Source organism: Bos indicus x Bos taurus, chromosome 4, assembly GCF_003369695.1.
Source record: "Bos indicus x Bos taurus breed Angus x Brahman F1 hybrid chromosome 4, Bos_hybrid_MaternalHap_v2.0, whole genome shotgun sequence".
Lineage (NCBI taxonomy): Eukaryota > Metazoa > Chordata > Mammalia > Artiodactyla > Bovidae > Bos > Bos indicus x Bos taurus.
In genome coordinates, this window is record NC_040079.1 from 74,800,147 (window position 1) to 74,820,448 (window position 20,302).

A 20,302-nucleotide genomic window follows, 5' to 3' on the forward strand; every position below is an offset into this window, starting at 1 on the left:
AATATGCCATCTTACCTATTTGACATGAAACATATACCTTATAAGTTTTCAGGAGCTGGTGACAAAGGGAGACTGTGAATGGGTAATAAATATCTGCAAAATAATATTTTATCTGATGACTTACCTTTGCCAAAACCTCTAATATATCCCTGTAGTTTGGATTGTGGAATTATAATTCAGTTTTAAGGTTTAATGGTCCAATATTCTGATCTTTGTTAAAAGTATACTTATTATTTATTTGACTGCATTGGATCTTAGTTGTGGCAGGCAGGATCTTTAATTTTCTTTTGCAGCATGTAGGATTTTTGTTGCAGCATGTGGGATCTAGTTCCCAGACCAGGGATCAAACCCAGGCCCCCTGCGTTGCATTCAAGGAGTCCTAGCCACTGGACTACCAGGGAAGTCCCCTGATACTCTGATGTTCTGTGCGTCCTTTCCTACTTTTTCTCTTCATCTTCTTGACCTCCCCTTTTTCTACTTTTTCTCACTCTCTCTTCTCCTTTGTTAGTAACTTTTTTCTCTTATTATAAAACTCTCCTCTAACCTTCTTTTTCTTGCTTCCTCCCCCTTCTTCCACTTACCCTGATGTAATTGCTCTAGGGAAAACTTCATCAACAATAGAAAGGTTAACCAGGAGGTGTCCTACTATTAAAAAAAGGTGCGAATCTGGAAGCTTATTATTTCCTTCTTTAATCTCTGTTTTTTATGACAGAAATAAGAACTCACTCAATGGAATTAAATGTCAAGTACATTTGAAACAAATGAGAAAATATTTCCTCAAGCAGCGTGTAGTAGAATTCACCATAGTAGGAGGTCAGAATATTGCATTCAGTAGTAGGGTATTAGAAGGGATATTTTTAATTCAAATAATATTTGTCATTATAGCTGTTAACAAAGGAGAAATTAAATTTTTAAACTCCCTGATGAATAGGAAGAGTTCTCTTACCTTCCTCAGTGAGAAGTAATGAGAAAGAATGAACTATAAATGGAATTTGTCATTTTCATATTTAGAGCATGTGTTAGTTCCTTAGAAAAAAAAGTCATGACATCGTTGAAGGTAATATTATTCTCAGTCTTATAGAGTGGACTTTCCTTGCTGTTTTTCTAAAAATATTCCATATTTACAAAGAGAAGAGAATTCTTTGAGGGTTTTTCTTTTTTTTAAGTGTGGTCTTTCACAAGTAAATAGTCATGCCTTTTTACTATAAAACATCATCTCTTTGCTATAAAATATGGTCAAAAGTTGAGTGTTCTGCTTATTGAGGTTTTTTTTTTTTGGAGTATAGTTGGTTGCTTGTTGAGGTTTCAGTGGAAAGTACAAGGAGCTCCAGTGTCTCCAGATGAAGTCAGCTGACTGTCCAGCTCCCAGATGGCTGACAGGGCCCTGTTTACTTTGACAGATTCACCAGTCCCTGATCTAGCCTTGCCTTTCAAACTCACACATTAGATTATCAACACATGCAGTATGAGCTGTACCTGGGGAGAGAGACTTGTTATCTTTGGGTCAGGAAATTATAAGAGATTTCTCTTTTCTCTTTCCACTTTTAAAGTACATTTTATAATCAGATCAAATATTAAAAGTATTTTAATATCTCTGTTCAGAAATGCTGGTGAATAGACAATTGACTCATAGAATACCAGACATTGCCTCCTTTAGAGGCAATAAATTACAGAGAGATAATACAGTGTCCCCAGTCTTGGGGACAAACAGCATGTATCCCAAATGAGAATTTGATAACTGATTGTCACTGAGTTTCCAGATGATTAACTTGTTTCAGCAGAGTGACTGACTAAAGGCTGAGTGATTTCACTATGATCTAAAAAGAAGAATGAGCCATGTAATTAGACTGCTCTTGAGAAAATAGTATTTCGGTTATTTATTTATTGTTATCAGGATGATGTCACCACCAACCATTCATAAATCTCTGACTGTTCGATGGAGCCCAAGTTTCTCATTAATCCTCCTCATCTTTCCAGTGTCCTGAAAGTCCTGTGTGAGTCTCTGTAGGACATGGGGACCACAGGGACTCCGGGGACATTTCACTTCAGCTTCCTCTGTGCCTCCTGAACAGGGACTTTGGCACGTTTTCTAGCCTAATAAATTTTAACATCAGGATTAAAAACATAATTATACCTTCAGAAGTGTGCTCTCTATAGCACAAATGCACACTGAATATAATTTCTAAACAAAAACAGCCACCTAAATAATTTTTTTAAAAAATGGAGTATTGACACCAAAATAACAAGTTTCAAACTGCCAAGGAGCTTGTTAGAGTGAAAACCAAATCTTGGCTCAAAGCATTCTTTTTCTTTTATGTTTACAGTTTAATCCACATGTGTTGGTCAACAAGTACCTGCCTTCATCCTTACTGATTCCTTTATGGTTTTGTTGGTGGAAAAAATGATAGTATGATAATGTGTATATAAAATAGGGATGAATTATCTAAGGATGTAACATGACCAAAGGAATATTGAATCTGCTTATGTACTTTAGTCCAGTAAATTCATTCTGAACATTTTCTATGAAGTCCATGACATTTCTTTTATTTTTGTACATTTGTATTAGCAAAGCAAAACCCCTTATCCTATAAATGAAAAAAACAACTTTTAAGAAAAGATGCTAGGTTTTCCAGATGAACTCTGATAGCAAAAATGATGAAAAACATTTTTGAAATGCACATGATTTTTGTAGAATTGGAGTTCTTTTCTTTTCCTGGCTGCATTAGAGTGGAGTGGGAAGGATATTGGACAAGGAGTCAGGAAAACTGGCCTCTAGTCTCATTTTATAATTTGTAAAATGAGGGGGTAATGAAACTCGATGATACTTCAGATGCCCTCCAACTTGAATGCCTAATGATCTGTGAACTCTAGTAATAGATAAGATTCATGTGGTACCTAAGCATGTGATAAATAGATTCAGAGAGAGAGCTCAATAAATTCAGGCTTTGCATGGTCTTTGGGGATAGCAAGCATTTCCCTTAAAATGTCTTTTAATCATACTGTTCATGAGAGTATATTTTGAGGTGGGCAGTTCATATGATGTACTTGGTATTTGTCAGATTCTTATGTTCTGTTTTTCATATTGAGAAAAAGAAGGCAGGGGGAGTAGGTTCTTAGATTAGAGAAATATTCACTATTACTTTTAAGCAGAGAAGCAATTCATTTCTAATCCTTAGCTTGGGAAGTCACATTCCTTTTTAAATTGAAAAACAAAAATCTGTTTAACTGAAATTATTTAAAACTTCCTCTTTCCATTAATCTCTGAAGACTATGTTACCTTACTTTACAGAACCCATCATTTTCTTGAACAAAGTCAGTTCGGAAACTACAGGTTAAGATGTTAGAAATAAATAGCCCTTTTTTGGTGTTTGTACCACTAAAGCTCATCACAGTGCCTATAGGTTCCTAGCACAAGTTTGTTAATTATAATAATGAATTAATGAATGATAAATTAGTAAATACACCATTGGCAGCTAAGAGTGGATTGGATTTGACTACCCAGAGGGATGTGTTTTCAAAATAAATTACAAAAAATTATGTTGACAAACCCAGTCATACTGTGAGAAATTCAAGCAAAGGGCATTTAAAAGACCTTGATGGGAAACTAACAGATTTGTTTCATTAGTCCTTGGTGAAGCCATTGTGCCTCCAGGTAGCAACAGTTCAGTGAGTAATAGCTGGTATTTCAAGATCTTTAAGATTCAACCGGGTACCAATGCCTTTGTTAATTTTAAGTTTCTGGATCTATAAAGCACATCACGGAAGAAAAAGGTCCAGAGGGGTTGTTGAGCCAAGTGGGGAGAATGCTGTAACTGATTACCTTTTTTGTGTGTTTATTGGTTTTTTAACTCCTGTTATTCCACAAAATAGAAGTGGTTCTCCAAACACATCAAACATCTACTATTCACTGGTTCCCTAGTGCCAGGCTATAGGCACCTATGCTAGAATCATCTTTAAATAATATACAGATATCTAGGCTACACCTGAATCCTATTTAACATAAACTGTGGATGATGGGGATTTGAAATACATGTGTTTATACAGATATTATTTTCCTGATATACAGTTGATTTGGGAACTGCTGATCAATATTTATAGATAGAATGATTGCTTTGAGAATTCAAATATCAGGCCTCAGACTTCACACCAACAGTGATGATTTTAGTTTAGAATTACTGGAGGAAAATGTCAGATAGTCCTTGTGAGGGTTGAACAATCTTGTAATTTCTCTCTGACAAAGCTTATTTTTCTTCTGAGTCATTTCACAATGCCTTGGAGGACAAATAATCCTCATCTATCACTAAGAAGCCCACTATGATTTTGATGTTACTTCTCTGTACTTCAAAATCACACTCCTTGGGGAAAATTAATGTATAGTTTTAAAAATAGAAAAACAGTAGTAAAAAGTTCATGTAACAGATTCTCTGTGGGGGGGAAAAAACCTAACATACTTGTTTTGGATGAAAATGTTGGAAATCCATATCAAAAATAGTTAAAACTTATGCTAACATTTGCATCATGCTTGCTCTGTTTGAAGTGTGCCAGGCTCTATTTGAAGTGCTTTAGACCTCAAGCCTTAGGGCTTCCCTGATAGCTAAGTTGCTAAAGAATCCGCCTGCAATGTAGGAGACCCGGGTTCAATTCCTGGGTTAGGAACATCTGCTGGAGATGGAATGGGCTACCCACTCCAGGATTCATGTGTTTTCCTTGTGACTCAACTGCTAAAGAATCTGCCTGCAATGTGGAGGACATGGGTTCAATCCTTGGGTTGGGAAGATCCCCTGGAGAAGGGAAAGACTACCCACTTCAGTATTCTGGCCTGGAGAATTCCATGGACTATACAGTCCATGGGGTCCCAAAGAAAGTGGACACGACTGAGCGACTTTCACTTTTCACATCATGCCAAGCATAAAATGGTGAACAAGAGACATATTCGTTGCACCATGAAGCTACTACTGTCTTTTCTAACATAAAGGACATTTTATTAGAATCTTTCTTTACAGTAATCAAGCAAAGATTTCAATCTACTAAGATATGAGATACTACTGTTTCTCCAAAATTCCATGTCAGAAGTTCTCTGTTTATTCTTAAAAAAATCAAAGCTTCTTGACATTGTTGATCTTCTTTGTGTGGGAATATAGCTCAAAAGATTAGAATTTTTTTCCATGTAATACACATATAGGAAATATGTCTATTTATTTGCCAAGTTTTTACTTATTGTGCTTCTGCCTCTTGGCTTTATGAGCTTTGTGATATCTTTTCATACCTTTGCCTTTTTCCTATTTGAATAGGACTTCCTGCTCCTTCTTTTCTCTGAGATTAGCAAACAACTGAAAGGGTCTGATACAACAATCTTCAAAAACGAAGGGCATACTTAGTGTCCTGTCCACGATGTTTGGCACCTAGAATGTGAAAGTCTTTGAAAATGTCCTCTCTGCATGAAATACAGCTCTCATGCACTTTGAGGTTCAGACTAAGAAAACATAGTTCAGTCTTTCTACATGTAATGAATGTAGGTTGAAATATCATAATCCCAGAGCATTATAAATGTTACTGTAAATATGCAAAGTCAAATCCACAATATTTGTATTGTCAATTTACACTGAAGACATGAATATATTTAATTTTGATATTCTGTTCTAAGATTTTATTAGCCACTTCATAATAATAAGGGAAGCAACTAAGTAAATTATTTGCAAGTTTAACATTAACTCAGTATCCAAAATTTGTTGGATTAGAATTTGTATTTATTTAATATTATTATGTGGATTAAATACAATCTGATTCCATTATTTTTTGCATGATATATTTTGTAGACTTGCACATCTATTTTAGGACAGTTATTTTAAACATTGATGTTAATCATAATTCAAAAGAAAAAGGTTTAAATTTGTAAAACACCTTTGGATTTCAGAGATATATGGTTTTAGTTCATTATATAAGTGTATATAACTTTGCTTATCTTTAATATTAGCAAAATACTTGTATTGAACATAGTTTGTTATGTAATAATTGATAATACTACTAACTGCCACTATTAAGTGCCTACTATAAGATTAGTTCTGGACTCTGTGTTTTATATACATTCTCTCATTTAATCCTCATGATAACTATGTGATATTTAGTTCAGTATTATTATCTTCATGTTACAGATGAGAAAACTGAAACTTTGGGAAGTTAAAGTAACCTCCAGTGCCAGTAACTGAAAGAACTAGGATTGAACTTCAAGCCTTTCTGTTTTCATGCTTCCTTAACTTGTCACAATACAAAATACCATTACCTACCTGGAAATGTTGATTTCAACTGAATAACAATATCTATTACATCTTTTGAGTGATAAACCACTCTGTGCTACTTAGTTCGCAGATTGAGGTTGTGTTCTGTGTTCCCATAGGGTGGAATGTAACAACTGTGAGACTGGAGAACAGTGTGGTGCAATTATGCATGGCAATGCTGTCACCTTCTGTGAGCCATATGGTCCAAGAGAATTGGTAAGTATGTGCTATTTATGTACATTATTCCAAATACATTGTCTTTACTGAGTTTTTTTGCAACAAAGGTTTTCCTACTCAATTCCAATTCAGATGAAAATGTGCAGTATTACTTATGAGTCCTATTGCAAATATCTCAAATTAGGAGGAGTGATTTTAGTTTATTTTCAAATGTAAAAAAATAAAGAATTTAGTAAAAAAAATTGGCAGCATCAATGGATCTCATTAAACATGGCACGTCATATGATTATATGGCTTTTTAAAACTATGGGTATGACATGCATGACATATGATATATACAAGAGACAGGTATTGTATATATAATATCTACATAATTTGTTACTTTATAAGTCCTTATATAAAGCTTTACTTTTATACTTCTTATCTCCTTGCAATTGAAAAATGTTAGATGAACAATTTTATCACATTATTTTTACACTTTGTTTCCTAATCACCTAGAAACTTTAATGAAATATTTAAAATGAAAGAACAGACTAAAGAAACCAGTTCTTAAAAAAGTTTGGTTTATGCCAAATTGTTTGATAGTAGGTTATTTTAATTTAGATGATTAGACTTTGTTTGCCAAAAATAAGTCTTTGGGTCATGTGTAAAATGCAACATGAGCATTCTAAAATTGAAAGCAATTAAATCATTAGCCATCAAATATGACTAATGAGCCTTTTGTTGTCACGTGGTACTTCTTTCTGGCACCAAGACCACATTCATTACACTTTCTTGAAAAAGGATGTATTCTTTTTCTTGAAAAAGCTAATTGTTGTCTTACACTTCAAGCTCAGTTTCTTTGTACCTAATGTTCTTTCTGCAGCATCTCTTATGCTTTGCCTTTCAACTTGAGTTTCAATGCCTCTCCTTTTTTCTCCCATATCTTCCTTATCATGCAGCTTTTAGTAACAAGTTGTATTTTTCACCCCTCCATCATACATTATGTTTCAAATTAATTAATTGTAAAAGTGGCCAAAGACTGCCTTCCACCTTAAAAAGGAGGAAAAAAACCTAGCTAGGTAATTAAAGGAAGATTTAGTTGTCAAATTGTGAAAGTCAATTAATTTTTATAACATGGTTCTTATTTTATGCTGCTTGAATACCCCTTTCATGGCAATAGATAAATTTAATTTATTAAACATACGAGCTTCAGAACGTTGATAAATTGAAGAGTTTTTAGTTGAAATTAGAACACAAACAAAATTAATTGGATGCAAATTAAAATAATAGGTACTCATAATTCAAATCTTACAAGGTGTTATAATATTCCTGCAAAACAAATGTGACTGTAGTGAAAGTCTTCTTGAAAAAAACAGATTTGCTAGTACATCTTAAATAATATACTATGACTGAATTAATTATCTATAAACCTTAAAACAAAATTAAATTTTTGTCATAGTTAATTGAGCTTAGAATAAATGACCATTGTAGAATGTTCTCCCCACTCAGTAATATTTCAGGAAATGCTTGGCCAATTCTTTTTTGTTTCTAATTAATGAGAAATAAACATATCTAAGAATATAATGCCAGAATTCATATTTCTGTAGCATAGAAACTGAAGTATCTAGTTTATTTGATGCTATATATATTTAAGTCTGATAATTTCACTATATTCCAGTATATTGACTATTAGAGTTTATATACTCAGTGGGCTAGTTTTGAATTGTGTTATATAATTAATATAAGATTAGCTTTTCAACCAAGAAGGAAAATATTCAAAATAATTATCTTCACCCAAGAAATGAAAAAACATATACAGATTTATGTTTACATCATAAGTATTTCCCTAATATGAGTTGTGTTGTAGACTTAAAGGGAACAAAATGAAGATTCGTTAACAAAGAATGACATCTACATTTTATACACTAGGAACTTCCAGTTTCCAGTTATTTTTATACTGTATTAGTATCCCAGGAGCAAAAATATATATTGTATCTAAATTGTGTTTACAGAAAAAAGATCAATCAAAAGAAAAGTGATGAATTCAGTTGTCAGTTAACAGGCTATTATCCACTAAAATTCAAATATTTTCACTTCAAAACTGAATCCAGTAAAAACTGTTGTGCGTGAGAACTGATGAAAGTTATCAGCCCCCAAATATCACTTTTAAAAGTACATATGTATACTTTAAAATTTTTCATAAATCCAGTTCTTACTGAAACTGTGAAACAAGGAACCATAGATCAAGGCAAAGAACTTTGGTAGGCCTAATTTTTTTAAATGCCTAAAAGAGCATTTCCATTTTGTGAATTTAGTCAAATGGCTATTTCATTTCAATAAAAGACAAAGCCTGAGAGAGGAGGTATCTGCTACCACATGGGCATACTGTGCATTTGTGTTCCCACTGCTGCTCTACTGCGCAAGCCTCACGTGTTTCATTACCTCAGTGAAGTCTCCATGTTTCAGGGAGGGCGCTAACTTGATTCATTTTGCTAGTCTGAATTGAAAGTAATGAGGAATTCATTTACCCATTCCTCTAAGAGAAAATGTGCTCTCTCAGAGCTTAAAATAAAATTAGTTATGTTACTCTCCATTTTTTAAAAAATAAATTATTTACTCAATTTTTCTCTCATATTTGGAAATGTGTTTTAGTTACAATGAGGAGTTTGGGCTAAAACAGGATTAAATTCAGTACAAATTTATAGGGAAGAAGTGTAGAATGAACAGATTCAGCCTGCAGTGAATTCTTCAGATTCATTTGGTGAACATACTAATTTTCTATAATTTGGAGTTTATTTCATAATTTAAGAACAGTGAGATTTGGTAGTGAAAAAGTCCTCTCTCTGATATTCATCATTTCAGTTCAGTTCAGTCGTTCAGTGGTGTCCGACTCTTTGCGACCCCATGAATCGCAGCACACCAGGCCTCCCTGTCTATCACCCACTCCCAGAGTTCACTCAGACTCATATCCATCGAGTCAGTGATGCCATCCAGCCATCTCATCCTCTGTCGTCCCCTTCTCCTCCTGCCCCCAGTCCCTCCCAGCATCAGAGTCTTTTCCAATGAGTCAACTCTGCATGAGGTGGCCAAAGTACTGGAGTTTCAGCTTTAGCATCATTCCTTCCAAAGAACACCCAGGACTGATCCCTTTAGAATGGACTGGTTGGATCTCCTTGCAGTCCAAAGGACTCTCAAGAGTCTTCTCCAACACCATAGTTCAAAAGCATCAATTCTTTGGCGCTCAGCTTTCTTCACAATCCAACTCTCACATCCATATGTGACCACTGGAAAAACTATTGCCTTGACTAGATGGACCTTTGTTGGCAAAGTAATGTCTCTGCTTTTCAATATGCTATCCAGGTTGGTCTTAACTTTCCTTCCAAGGAGTAAGTGTCTTTTAATTTCATGGCTGCAAAATCATCAAAATCTCTTTAAGAGGTTCTTTAGTTTTCAGAATGGCTGATGTAATAACTTTGCAGACTGAAATTATGTATTTGAACTCAAGAATAATAAATAATTTATAATACCCAAATGTAAATATAGGTGAACAGATTTTATAGGCAGTGCTTTATTGGTTTTTTTTTTTCCCCTCTTCATCTTTCCTATCCTTTCTTGTAGCTGACAATTTTACTAATAAACTAAATTAGGTCAAGGTAAAGGAACGAGAGTCAATCATTCCAATAGTCCTTAGCTTCCCTGGTGAAGAAAACAAATAATGAAATCAATGACTAATCAAAGTCTAAGGTCACCCTCAGTTAGCACATGTAATTTGAAATTTGGCACTATTCCGAGTGATTTACTGTTTGCTAGCAGAGGTCACAACTGTGAAACTTGATCATCCAGGTGACACAAGCACCATTTATTACACCCTCAGGATAAATACCAAAGACTCTCATATATTTAATGCACTAGCAATAGCAATAACCATGGTGCTTTTAGCTTATATAATGCCATACCATTGTTTCAAAGAACTTACATTCAAGAGTATTTCATAACTCATCTGGGAATTACTCAGTTACATAAAATCAGAGGAGGAAAAGAGCATTCATTCAGTTTTTGTGAAAAATTTTAAAAATTTCCATGTGCCTCTCTGGACTTTAAGATCAGATTTTCCAAGTGGAAACCCCTGAGGGTAAATAGACTCTAAAAGTTATGGGGGAGGGAAAAAACAGATTTCTTTTAACCTTGTAGGGCATTTGGTTCTGTCCAAGGCATCCATGAGACATTTGTTCTCTGAAACATTTGGTAGATACCAAAAGGTCTTTGAGATTTGGTCTATCCAAAATGTCCATGAGCTTGTTTGGTTTATGTTAAATGGTTTAGGACACGACCAAATATTATGGACTTTTTGTAGAGGACCAAATGTCTTTTGGACATATTGGACAGGACCAAATGTCTGCTAACCTCTTTTAAAGAAAAAAAGGAGCTAGTATTTTTGTTATCTAAAGAAATTTCTATTAGTGCATTTTTCTCTAATGACTCTGCTGAGAGGAAGGAAATAGGAAACAGAGTTCTGGACATGGTGGGCCAGTTTTTTCTTAAATAATCTGTGACAGTGAAAGATTTAAATAGATAATTTCATCTGATACCCTGACACCAGTGATTCTTGCAATGGTAAAAACAAATTAGGAGCTGATAGCCATACTGATATCTAGACAACTTATAAAAAGGTCTCTCTTGCCCTCCCCTTTGTTATCTTTTCTGTTTCTTCATGAATGTTAAAGCCACATAATTAAAACATACACTCCAACACCGCTTTCCAAATTGTGTTGTAGAAATGGAAAGCACAATTCGATCTTTTGATATTCACATTTCAGCTGAATTTTGGCACTTCAAGAAGCTTATTCACTGTTTGTCCACCAGTTCCCACAGTGATTCATGAACTGGCTATCTCTTAACCCTTCTGCCATGGTGGACTCCATCGTATGAGGGCTACAAAGTCCAAGAGTATTATTATGACATTAAGAAGACTACTCCTTCTGCCATGTTTAAAACATAGTTATCCACTTCCTATTTTATTGGGTTCAGTCATAGGATGCATCCCTTACCTTAGCTCATGGGATCAGAAACCCAACAAGAGTCACTGAAAATAAGAACCAAAAGAAAAGAGAAAGAAAATGAGAACCTTATTTCTCACCTTTCTTGAGCTGGTATGGGTCAAAGTAACTGCTCCATAGAATGAATGAATGGAAAAAAATTAATTTTTTTAAAAATTTTAATTTATTTAAAATTAAATAAGGTACCATTCCTTTTCCAGAAAGGGGAAAGTTATTTAGGCATGCTTTTTCATGAAACTAAAGGAAAATAATAGCAATGTATTGGAAGAGTATTTCTACCCCTATAATTTGATTATTTGGGGGAGGGGTAACAGTTTTATTGAAAAATAATCCTCATACTCTACAATTCATTCATTTAAAGTATACAATTCAAGGTTTTCACCTTAATCACAAAATTATACAGCCATTACCACAATCAGTTTTAGAACATTTTTATCATCCTCCAAAAAACTTCTGTATCTTTTACCTGTTGTAATTTTATTTACTTTTCAAAATATTCCTACTCTTCTCATATGTTTTAATTTTGGCCCCAGTTTTTGTTTGGTCAATTTTTAATGACATTTTTATGGGCCCCAGGCCTACTGATGAGGAATGAGAGAAGGGTGCAGTGAGTAGAGGGGGCTGTGTTAAATGCCTGGTAAATTACACTAAAAAGAGTTTTAAACAAGACCCTGAAAAATGTACTGGGAGTGCCTAAGTGAGGATCTCCCAGAGAAACATAAAACATATTGACAGAAACAAGCTAATCTCTGGATAAATATAACCTTTGTTTATGGCTCCTTTCCATCCTCTTAATTTTCACTCTCCCTCCTCCTGAATCTTTTGCCTCTTTCTCCTGCTTTCTATCTTGTCTGATTTTGGTATATTCCTTTTTCTAGATTACCACAGGCCTTAATACAACAACAGCTTCTGTCCTCCAGTTTTCCATTGGTAAGTGTTGTTAGCAATTAAGCAATTTAACTGGAAATGTTTGTTTTAATCATTGTGTTCCAGCAGGATTATGGTGCAAATGCTTTTAGATTTAGAGAAAAGTAAGTCTTAACACTGCAGTAAATAATTTAAAACATTTTTAAAGTGAAATTTAAAAAAAATTTAAATGCTGTTCTCATTTCTCTCTGGCAGCAAGTGGCATGTAAAAACAATCCAGGTAATCCAAAACATTTTAAAGGTAGTTACATGTGGATTTTGAGTGTATTGGAATATTATATTACAAAGAATGACCTTACTAATTGTTGTATATTAATAAATAACATGTGTGTTTCCAAAGGGAATATTCTAAGTAAAGAAAGATATTGCCTTCTAGACGGGGGCTAATTTTTGGTCTTGGTTTTATAACATGGACACCTCCTGGTCTCTCCCCATGACATGAGGACTGCTGACAGCCATGCCTCTGAGATGGCACCCTCCACTTTGGACCATCTTCACTGTCATATCTTTGGGGATCCACCACTAGCGGAAGAGCTGTTTCTCTCACTGTGCTTCTAGTCCTAATTGCAGAACAGCGCTCTTGCAGCCCACGGTAGTTGATTTCCTAAGAGCAATTTTCTTTAAGTCATGTAGTTGTCATTTTTCCCTCAGGTTGCACCCTTTAAGTTTCTGTTAGGTATACTGTGAACCTGCTTGTGTACAATTTGGACTCTTCTCTTCTCACATTGATAGCATTACCTCCAACAATTTGCTAACTATTCAGAAGTCCTTATGTGGCCATAAGGAAAGCATTAACAAAAAAATAATAAGGTTTTTGGTAGGAAGGTTTTTTTGATATATTAGCAAGTGTATAATAAATTTTCTATAATGAGCATATAAAACTTCTATAATCAGAAAAAAGAGCTAATTTTTTTGAAGTTGTAGTGTTACAGAAGCAGGATTTTTTTCAACTGTAGCATGACAGGCTAGTGTAACTTAGAGATTCTTAACCAGAACAAATGTGTTTAAATTCATTATACTACTATTACAAAATATAAGCTAGATTTTTTTATTTATCAATAGTCTGAGCATTTATTAATAATAATTAATATATTAATTTCAGATATTATCTTTAAGCATTTAAAGAACACAAGAGAATCCTCTTTTAAAATATATGCTCACAATTCTACTATATTTAAACTGTATTCAAGGTAGCAGAGATCCAGCACTGATTAAATTATCCCTCCTTCAAGGAAAAAAGATCTTTTTTTGTAAATAGTAAGGAGTATACTTTTGAGCCAGCATAGATTCATTTCCTCACCTTTCAGTAGCTGAGAAAGGAATGTTTATCAGAGAATAAAGAGTTTGGTGCCGGAGACCCAAAGCCCAGAAGAAGCACCATACCCAAAGGCTTGAGACTAGACCCAAAAAATGTAACTTGGCAAGAATCATTGATTTCTCCACAAGTCAGAGGGTTATAGCCCAGCAGGCCAGAGTGTTGCTTGTATTATAAAAAGCATGGATTTGAATCCTAGGCTAGAAGACTGGAAGAGTAACAGAATCAAGGAGTTACAAAAAGATGGATAGATAGATGTCAAGTTTGTAACTAAAAAAATACACTTCTAATTTTAAATTAGAAAAGTGAAATTTTAACATGTCATTGTATGGGAATGAGACAAAATATTTAGTTAAATAAATTATAATTTACTGCTTAGTGACTTCATCAGGGAATTTGCTTACTACATTTTGAGGATAAAAATTCTTGAGAACTAAGAAGTGTTAAGGTGGCTGAGAAGCAGTGTAGTGGCAAACCATTAGCTATATGATGTATGGTGTTGTGTGGTAAATAGGTATAATAAGCAGAACTTTTCCGAAATGATTTTGTGTATCTCATGATGAGTGCTTGGAGTACTATTGTTCTGTTTGTATTTATGGTGTGAGGACTAGACTGGGGCACACACAGAAATTACAGACACGTCATAATTGTATATATTCATCCTGAGTTTTACAAGCCCCACAGTGACCAAATACCAAAGTAGCAACCTCAGCCTAGTAGCATTGCATTTATATTCTGTTCAAAATTTTTATTAAGTGTGTTATAAAAAACACAGTATGTACACAGTTCAACGTTTATATTTATTTGTGTCTTGTGAAACTTTAGAGTCACTTCTTAAGAAGTCCTCTGGGATGTTAAATTTTCATTGTATATCGTGATGATTCAGATATAATATAGACCACATTCTAGGGGATTCTATCTTTATTTATGGCCTCAATAATAAATTATGCCTATACAACCACAACTGAATAAATTATTGCCTTGATATTTTTATATTGCTCTTGTAAACATTTTTAATTACATCATAAGCATTATCCAAGAGAGTTCCAAGTATCTTGTCTGTAATTACTAAGAAGTGTCTTAATAAACTCTTGCCATGTCAATTATTAGCACCAATGCTATGCCAGTGTATCTTTCTAAATACATACACACACATATACATACACACACACACACACACACATACATAGATTACAGACTATCTTCACCAAATGAATTTTTAAGTTAAAACATCCTGAAAACACAGTCCTGAAGTTGAAATTTACCAGGTTATCAATAGCTAAATTGTCTTGAAAGATGTCCTAAAATACTCTTAGAACAACTTTTCATTTTTCCATTTCAGTGAAAGATCTCATATCCATTTCTGTGCTAGGCATCGATCTGCTACAATCCTCACTTGATTCATTAGATTTAACTGGTGGAATTTATGGTTGTAGCCTTAGGGGCACTTACCTATTTCCTTTAGATTTCCTCTGAGACAGGAAGAAAAATTTGAGATGGTGCCCTTGCAAACCATTATTTTACAGGTTCCTCCAAACTCTGTTTTCCTAAGCAGGATCCTGGGTCCAGGGGAAGTGCTAGTAGTGCTTTGGACTCGTTATTCATTTAACAGAATCTCACTGAGTATTTTGCTGTCTCCTTGGGCTTTTCTGGGTTAAAGTTGACTATGGAAAGACAAAAAAGTGAGAAAACAACATTTTATAGTAGTGCTTAGTGATGTGGTGGAAGGCTTTAGATGCATATGGAGCATGCAACCTCTAGAGAACTGCTAGATTGTTGTAAACATAAATGGACGTGTCAGGTCCCTGTGGTGTTAGGTCCTGCAGAGTAAAGCGATTCAGGAAGGCTTCTTAGGAGAGTTCCTGAAAGTCAACAACATGAGTCATTGGAAAGGATGAAGTTTTTCCAGTTGAGGAGATAGAGTGACATAAGGCATAAAATGGGAATCTGAGTTCTTTCCTGGAGCAGAAAGACTGGCTAAGGAAGGCTATGAGCAATGTAGCATATAGTTGTGTCCATCTAAAGAGTTCATGTTCATCAGCTGGGAGTTTTAAATAGGCAGTAGAGGTCAGAAAAGTTACCTCTTTCTCTCTTAAGCAATAAAGAAATATAATGAAATTAATTCTTATATGTGTGATCTTTCTTAAGAAAGATCAGTTGTGTTAAGAATGGATTTGTCCCTTCCGTAATATAAATCTACATTGATTTACTCAACACGAGCTTGCCAAAGAATATACTTGTTCAATTTAGCCCAGATCTTTTTTCCAGATTAACAGAATCTGTTGGCTAAGTGGGGATTGAAGGTAAAGCATTTTAAAAACATACATCATGAAGAACTTTTTGGCTTAGGAGGTGTATCTGTCTTGTCCATCATGTTATTCTCAGCCCTAGCCCTCAGCCCTAGGGACTCAAAATTAGAAGATGCTCATAAATATTTCTTGCCTGAATGACAAGAAACTATTACAGAGACATCTGTAATATTATGTAACCAAGTGCTAAATTGATGTGATACAGACATTTCATGTCAAGAGATTTGGGGGAAGTGATCTGAGGACCTCAATCAATGGAAAAAATAATCCAGAAGAAAACAGAGAATCACCAATAAACTGTGCTTTTAGTGAAGCCAGTAGACAAAAAATACATATCCATGTGTTTAATCAGTTTGTTATTAATGAACTAGCTAGAATCTTTTATTTGTTCATAATTCATAGAGTTGATACCTTTTTTCTTTGGTTTTACTTATGAATATCCTGAAGATTTGGGGTTTTATAAGTATGTGTTTGGGCTTCACTAATGGCTCAGTGCTAAAGAATCCACCTACAATGCAAGAGTTGCAGGTTTGATCCCAGAATCAGAAAGATCCCCTGGAGGAGGGCATGGCAACCAATTCCAGTATTCTTGCCTAAAGAATCCCATGGGTAGAGGAGCCTGGCAGACTACAGTCCATAGGGTCGCAAAGAGTAGGACATGACTAAAGTGACTTAGGATGCACACACACACACAGATGTTTGTGTGTGTGTGTGTGTTTACTGCTTTTTCATTTGTTTTTAATCACCTTAAACAAAGTAAAGGCACTATGTCATGAATGTTTTATATTTACAGATTAAGGTATGAAAATGTCTTTCAGTACAGTCACTCAGTCGTGTCCGACTCTTTGCGACCCCATGCATCGCAGCATGCCAGGCCTACCTGTCCATTACCAACTCCCGGAGTTCACTCAAACTCATATCCATCGAGTTGGTGATACCATCCAGCCATCTCATCCTCTGTCATCCCCTTCTCCTCATGCCCCCAATCCCTCCCAGGATCAGAGTCTTTTCCAATGAGTCAACTCTGCATGAGGTGGCCAAAGTATCGGAGTGTCAGCTTTAACCTCAGTCCTTCCAATGAACACCCAGGACTGATCTCCTTTAGGACGAACTGCTTGGATCTCCTTGCAGTCCAAGGGACTCTCAAGAGTCTTCTCCAACACCACACTTCAAAAGCATCAATTCTTCAGCACTCAGCTTTCTTCACAGTCCAAGTCTCACATCCATACATGACCACTGGAAAAACCATAGTCTTAACTAGACAGACCTTTGTTGGCAAAGTAATGTCTCTGCTTTTTAATATGCTGTCTAGGTTGGTCATAACTTTCCTTCCAAGGAGTAAGCATCTCTTAATTTCATGGCTGCAGTCACCATCTGCAGTGATTTTGGAGCCCCCAAAAATAAAGTCAGCCACTGTTTCCCCATCTATTTGCCATGAAGTGATGGGACGAGATGCCATGATCTTAGTTTTCTGAATGTTGAGCTTTAAGCCCACTTTTTCACTCTCCTACTTCACTTTCATCAAGAGACTCTTTAGTTCTTCTTCACTTTCTGCCATAAGGGCGGTGTCATCTGTATATCTGAGGTTATTGATATTTCTCCTGGCAATCTTGATTCGAGCTTGGGCTTCTTCCAGCCCAGCATTTCTCATGATGTACTCTGCATATAAGTTACATAAGCAGGGTGACAATATATAGCCTTGACGTACTCCTTTCTTTATTTGGAACCAGTCTGTTGTTCCACGCCCAGTTCTAACTGTTGCTTCCTAACCTGCATACAGGTTTCTCAAGAGGCATGTCAGGTATAAGCAAGGTGAAAAAAAACAGCCCTCAGAATGGGAGAAAATAATAGCAAATGAAACAACTGACAAAGAGTTAATTTCCAAAATACAAGCAGCTCATACAACTCAATATCAGAAAAACAAACAACCCAATCAAAAAGTGGGGAAAAGACCTTAACAGACATTTCTCTGAAGAAGGCATACAGACGGCTAACAAACACATGAAAAGATGCTCAGCATCACTCATTATTAGAGAAATGGCAGATCAAAACTACAGTGAGATATCACCTCACACCAGTCAGAATGGCCATCATCAAAAAGTCTACAAACAATAAATGCTGGAGAGAGTGTGGAGAAAAGGGAACGCTCTTGCCCTGTTGGAGAGAATGTGAATTGATACAGCCACCATGAAAGACAGCATGGAGATTCCTTAAAAGACTAGGAATAAAACCACCATATCACCCAGCAATCCCACTCCCAGGCATATACCCTGAGGAAACCAAAACTGAAAGACACATGTATTCCATTTTTCATTGCAGCACTATTTACAACAGCTAGAACATGGAAGCAACCTAGATGTCCATTGACAGATGAATGAATAAAGAAGTTGTGTATATATACACAATGGAATATTACTCAGCCATAAAAAGGAATAAATTTGAGTCAGTTCTAATGAGGTGGATGAACCTAGAACCTATTATACAGAGTGAAGTAAGTCAGAAAGAGAAAAATAAATATCATATTCTAACACATATATACGGAATCTAGAAAAATGGTACTGAAGAATTTATTTACAGAGCAGCAATGGAGAAACAGACATAAAGAATAGATTTATGGACATGGGGAGAGAAGAGGAGAGGGTGAGATGTATGGAAAGAGTAACATGAAAACTTCCATTACCATATATAAAATAGATAGCCAACAGGAATTTGCTATATGGCTCAGGAAACTGAAATAGGGCTCTGTATCAACCTAGAGACATGGCATGGGGAGGGAGATGAGAGAGAGGTTCAAAGGGAGGAGATATATGCATGCTGCTGCTGCTGCTAAGTCGCTTCAGTCGTGTCCGACTCTGTGTGACCCCATAGACGGCAGCCCACCAGGCTCCCCCGTCCCTGGGATTCTCCAGGCAAGAACACTGGAGTGGGTTGCCATTTCCTTCTCCAATGCACGAAAGTGAAAAATGAAAGTGATGTCGCTCAGTCGTGTCCTACTCTTAGCGACTCCACAGACTGCAGCCTACCAGAGTCCTCCGTCCATGGGATTTTCCAGGCAAGAGTACTGGAGTGGGGTGCCATTGCCTTCTCCGGCTGATTGCTTCTTCTGTGGATGATTCATGTTGAGGTTTGACAGAAAACAACAAAATTCTGTAGAGCAATTATCCTTCAATTAAAAAAATTAATTAAAAACAAAACAAAAAAGACCAGTTTATATGAACTTTATATATTTTTCAAATCTACCTCACCCCAAGTTCCTAAGCCCTATCTTAAGTAATAAAAGGGAATATTCTGAAATATTGTAAGATGCTACTAAATATAATGTTCTGGCAAAGGTTATTGAAATTAATTATGTCTGCATTATTAAAACTAATAACAAGAGTTTTCTCTACCTGAATTAAAGTAGTTTGAAAGATACTATGCTGTTTCCCTTTTGAAATATTTTATTGTCACTCATCTTGATGAGGCTTAAAAGATAAATATTAATATTTCATTCATAAATATTTTTTACTAATATTTATTGAAGCCTGCTCTTTAGAAGGGATAAAACATTGAACAATGGGATGAGAAGAAATTGATCATTAATATAGACTAAATAGTCTTTCCTCCTTGAAAAAATCTCATTACCACACCCTGATATCTCTGAATCCCCACTTCCTCTATTTTATTTTGTGATGCTTATTTCACTCAGCATTGATTTATACTGTGGCCATTTGTGCACATCCACTTTCATCCTTTTTAGTTTAAATGATCCTTGAAGAGTAAGGAGTGTACAAGTGTCCTCTTGTTTTTAGGGTATAATTTTACTCACAACTAGTACCACCCTGGAGTATCAGCATCACAGGGAAGGTTAAAGCGATGGTCCCCTTCTGGGAGATGAGGTAGAGGGCATTGTAAGACCTTGTGGCCAAGGTCAAAGCCCAAACAACAAAAGGGTAGTAATGCTGAGTCCCCAGATTGTTGGGGGTGGAGAGGGACGTTATGTAACACCTGCTCTCAAAGGTGGATATAGTCCTACTAGAAAATGAGCCAGACTTGAGCACTAGGGCTTGGTTTAAGGCCTCCACCCCAAGGAAGAGAGGGCTGCTTGGCAGGGAACCTGGCAAAGCCTGACACATTTTGCATTTCCCTTCCTTATGTTTTTCCCAACATAGCATCTGATGAAACCTCTATGTTGGTCTTGGGAGGGAATTTGTAAAAGGGTGAGCACCCAAAAGTGGTTGGAAATGACATGGTGTTTCATAAATTAGGAGAGAATTGGTC

At 35.6% G+C, this 20,302-nt stretch overlaps 1 protein-coding gene across 3 annotated transcripts in view; it reads left to right on the top strand.

Annotated features, from left to right (window-relative positions):
- RELN (reelin) overlaps window positions 1–20,302 on the top strand; it is a 558,183-nt gene that overhangs the window by 275,944 nt on the left and 261,937 nt on the right. For all 3 annotated transcript variants that reach the window (XM_027539733.1, XM_027539731.1, XM_027539732.1), the window contains exons 7-8: window positions 6,395–6,491; window positions 12,370–12,421. In XM_027539733.1, the coding sequence (XP_027395534.1) occupies window positions 6,395–6,491; window positions 12,370–12,421 (149 nt within the window). The remainder of the gene's footprint in view (window positions 1–6,394; window positions 6,492–12,369; window positions 12,422–20,302) is intronic.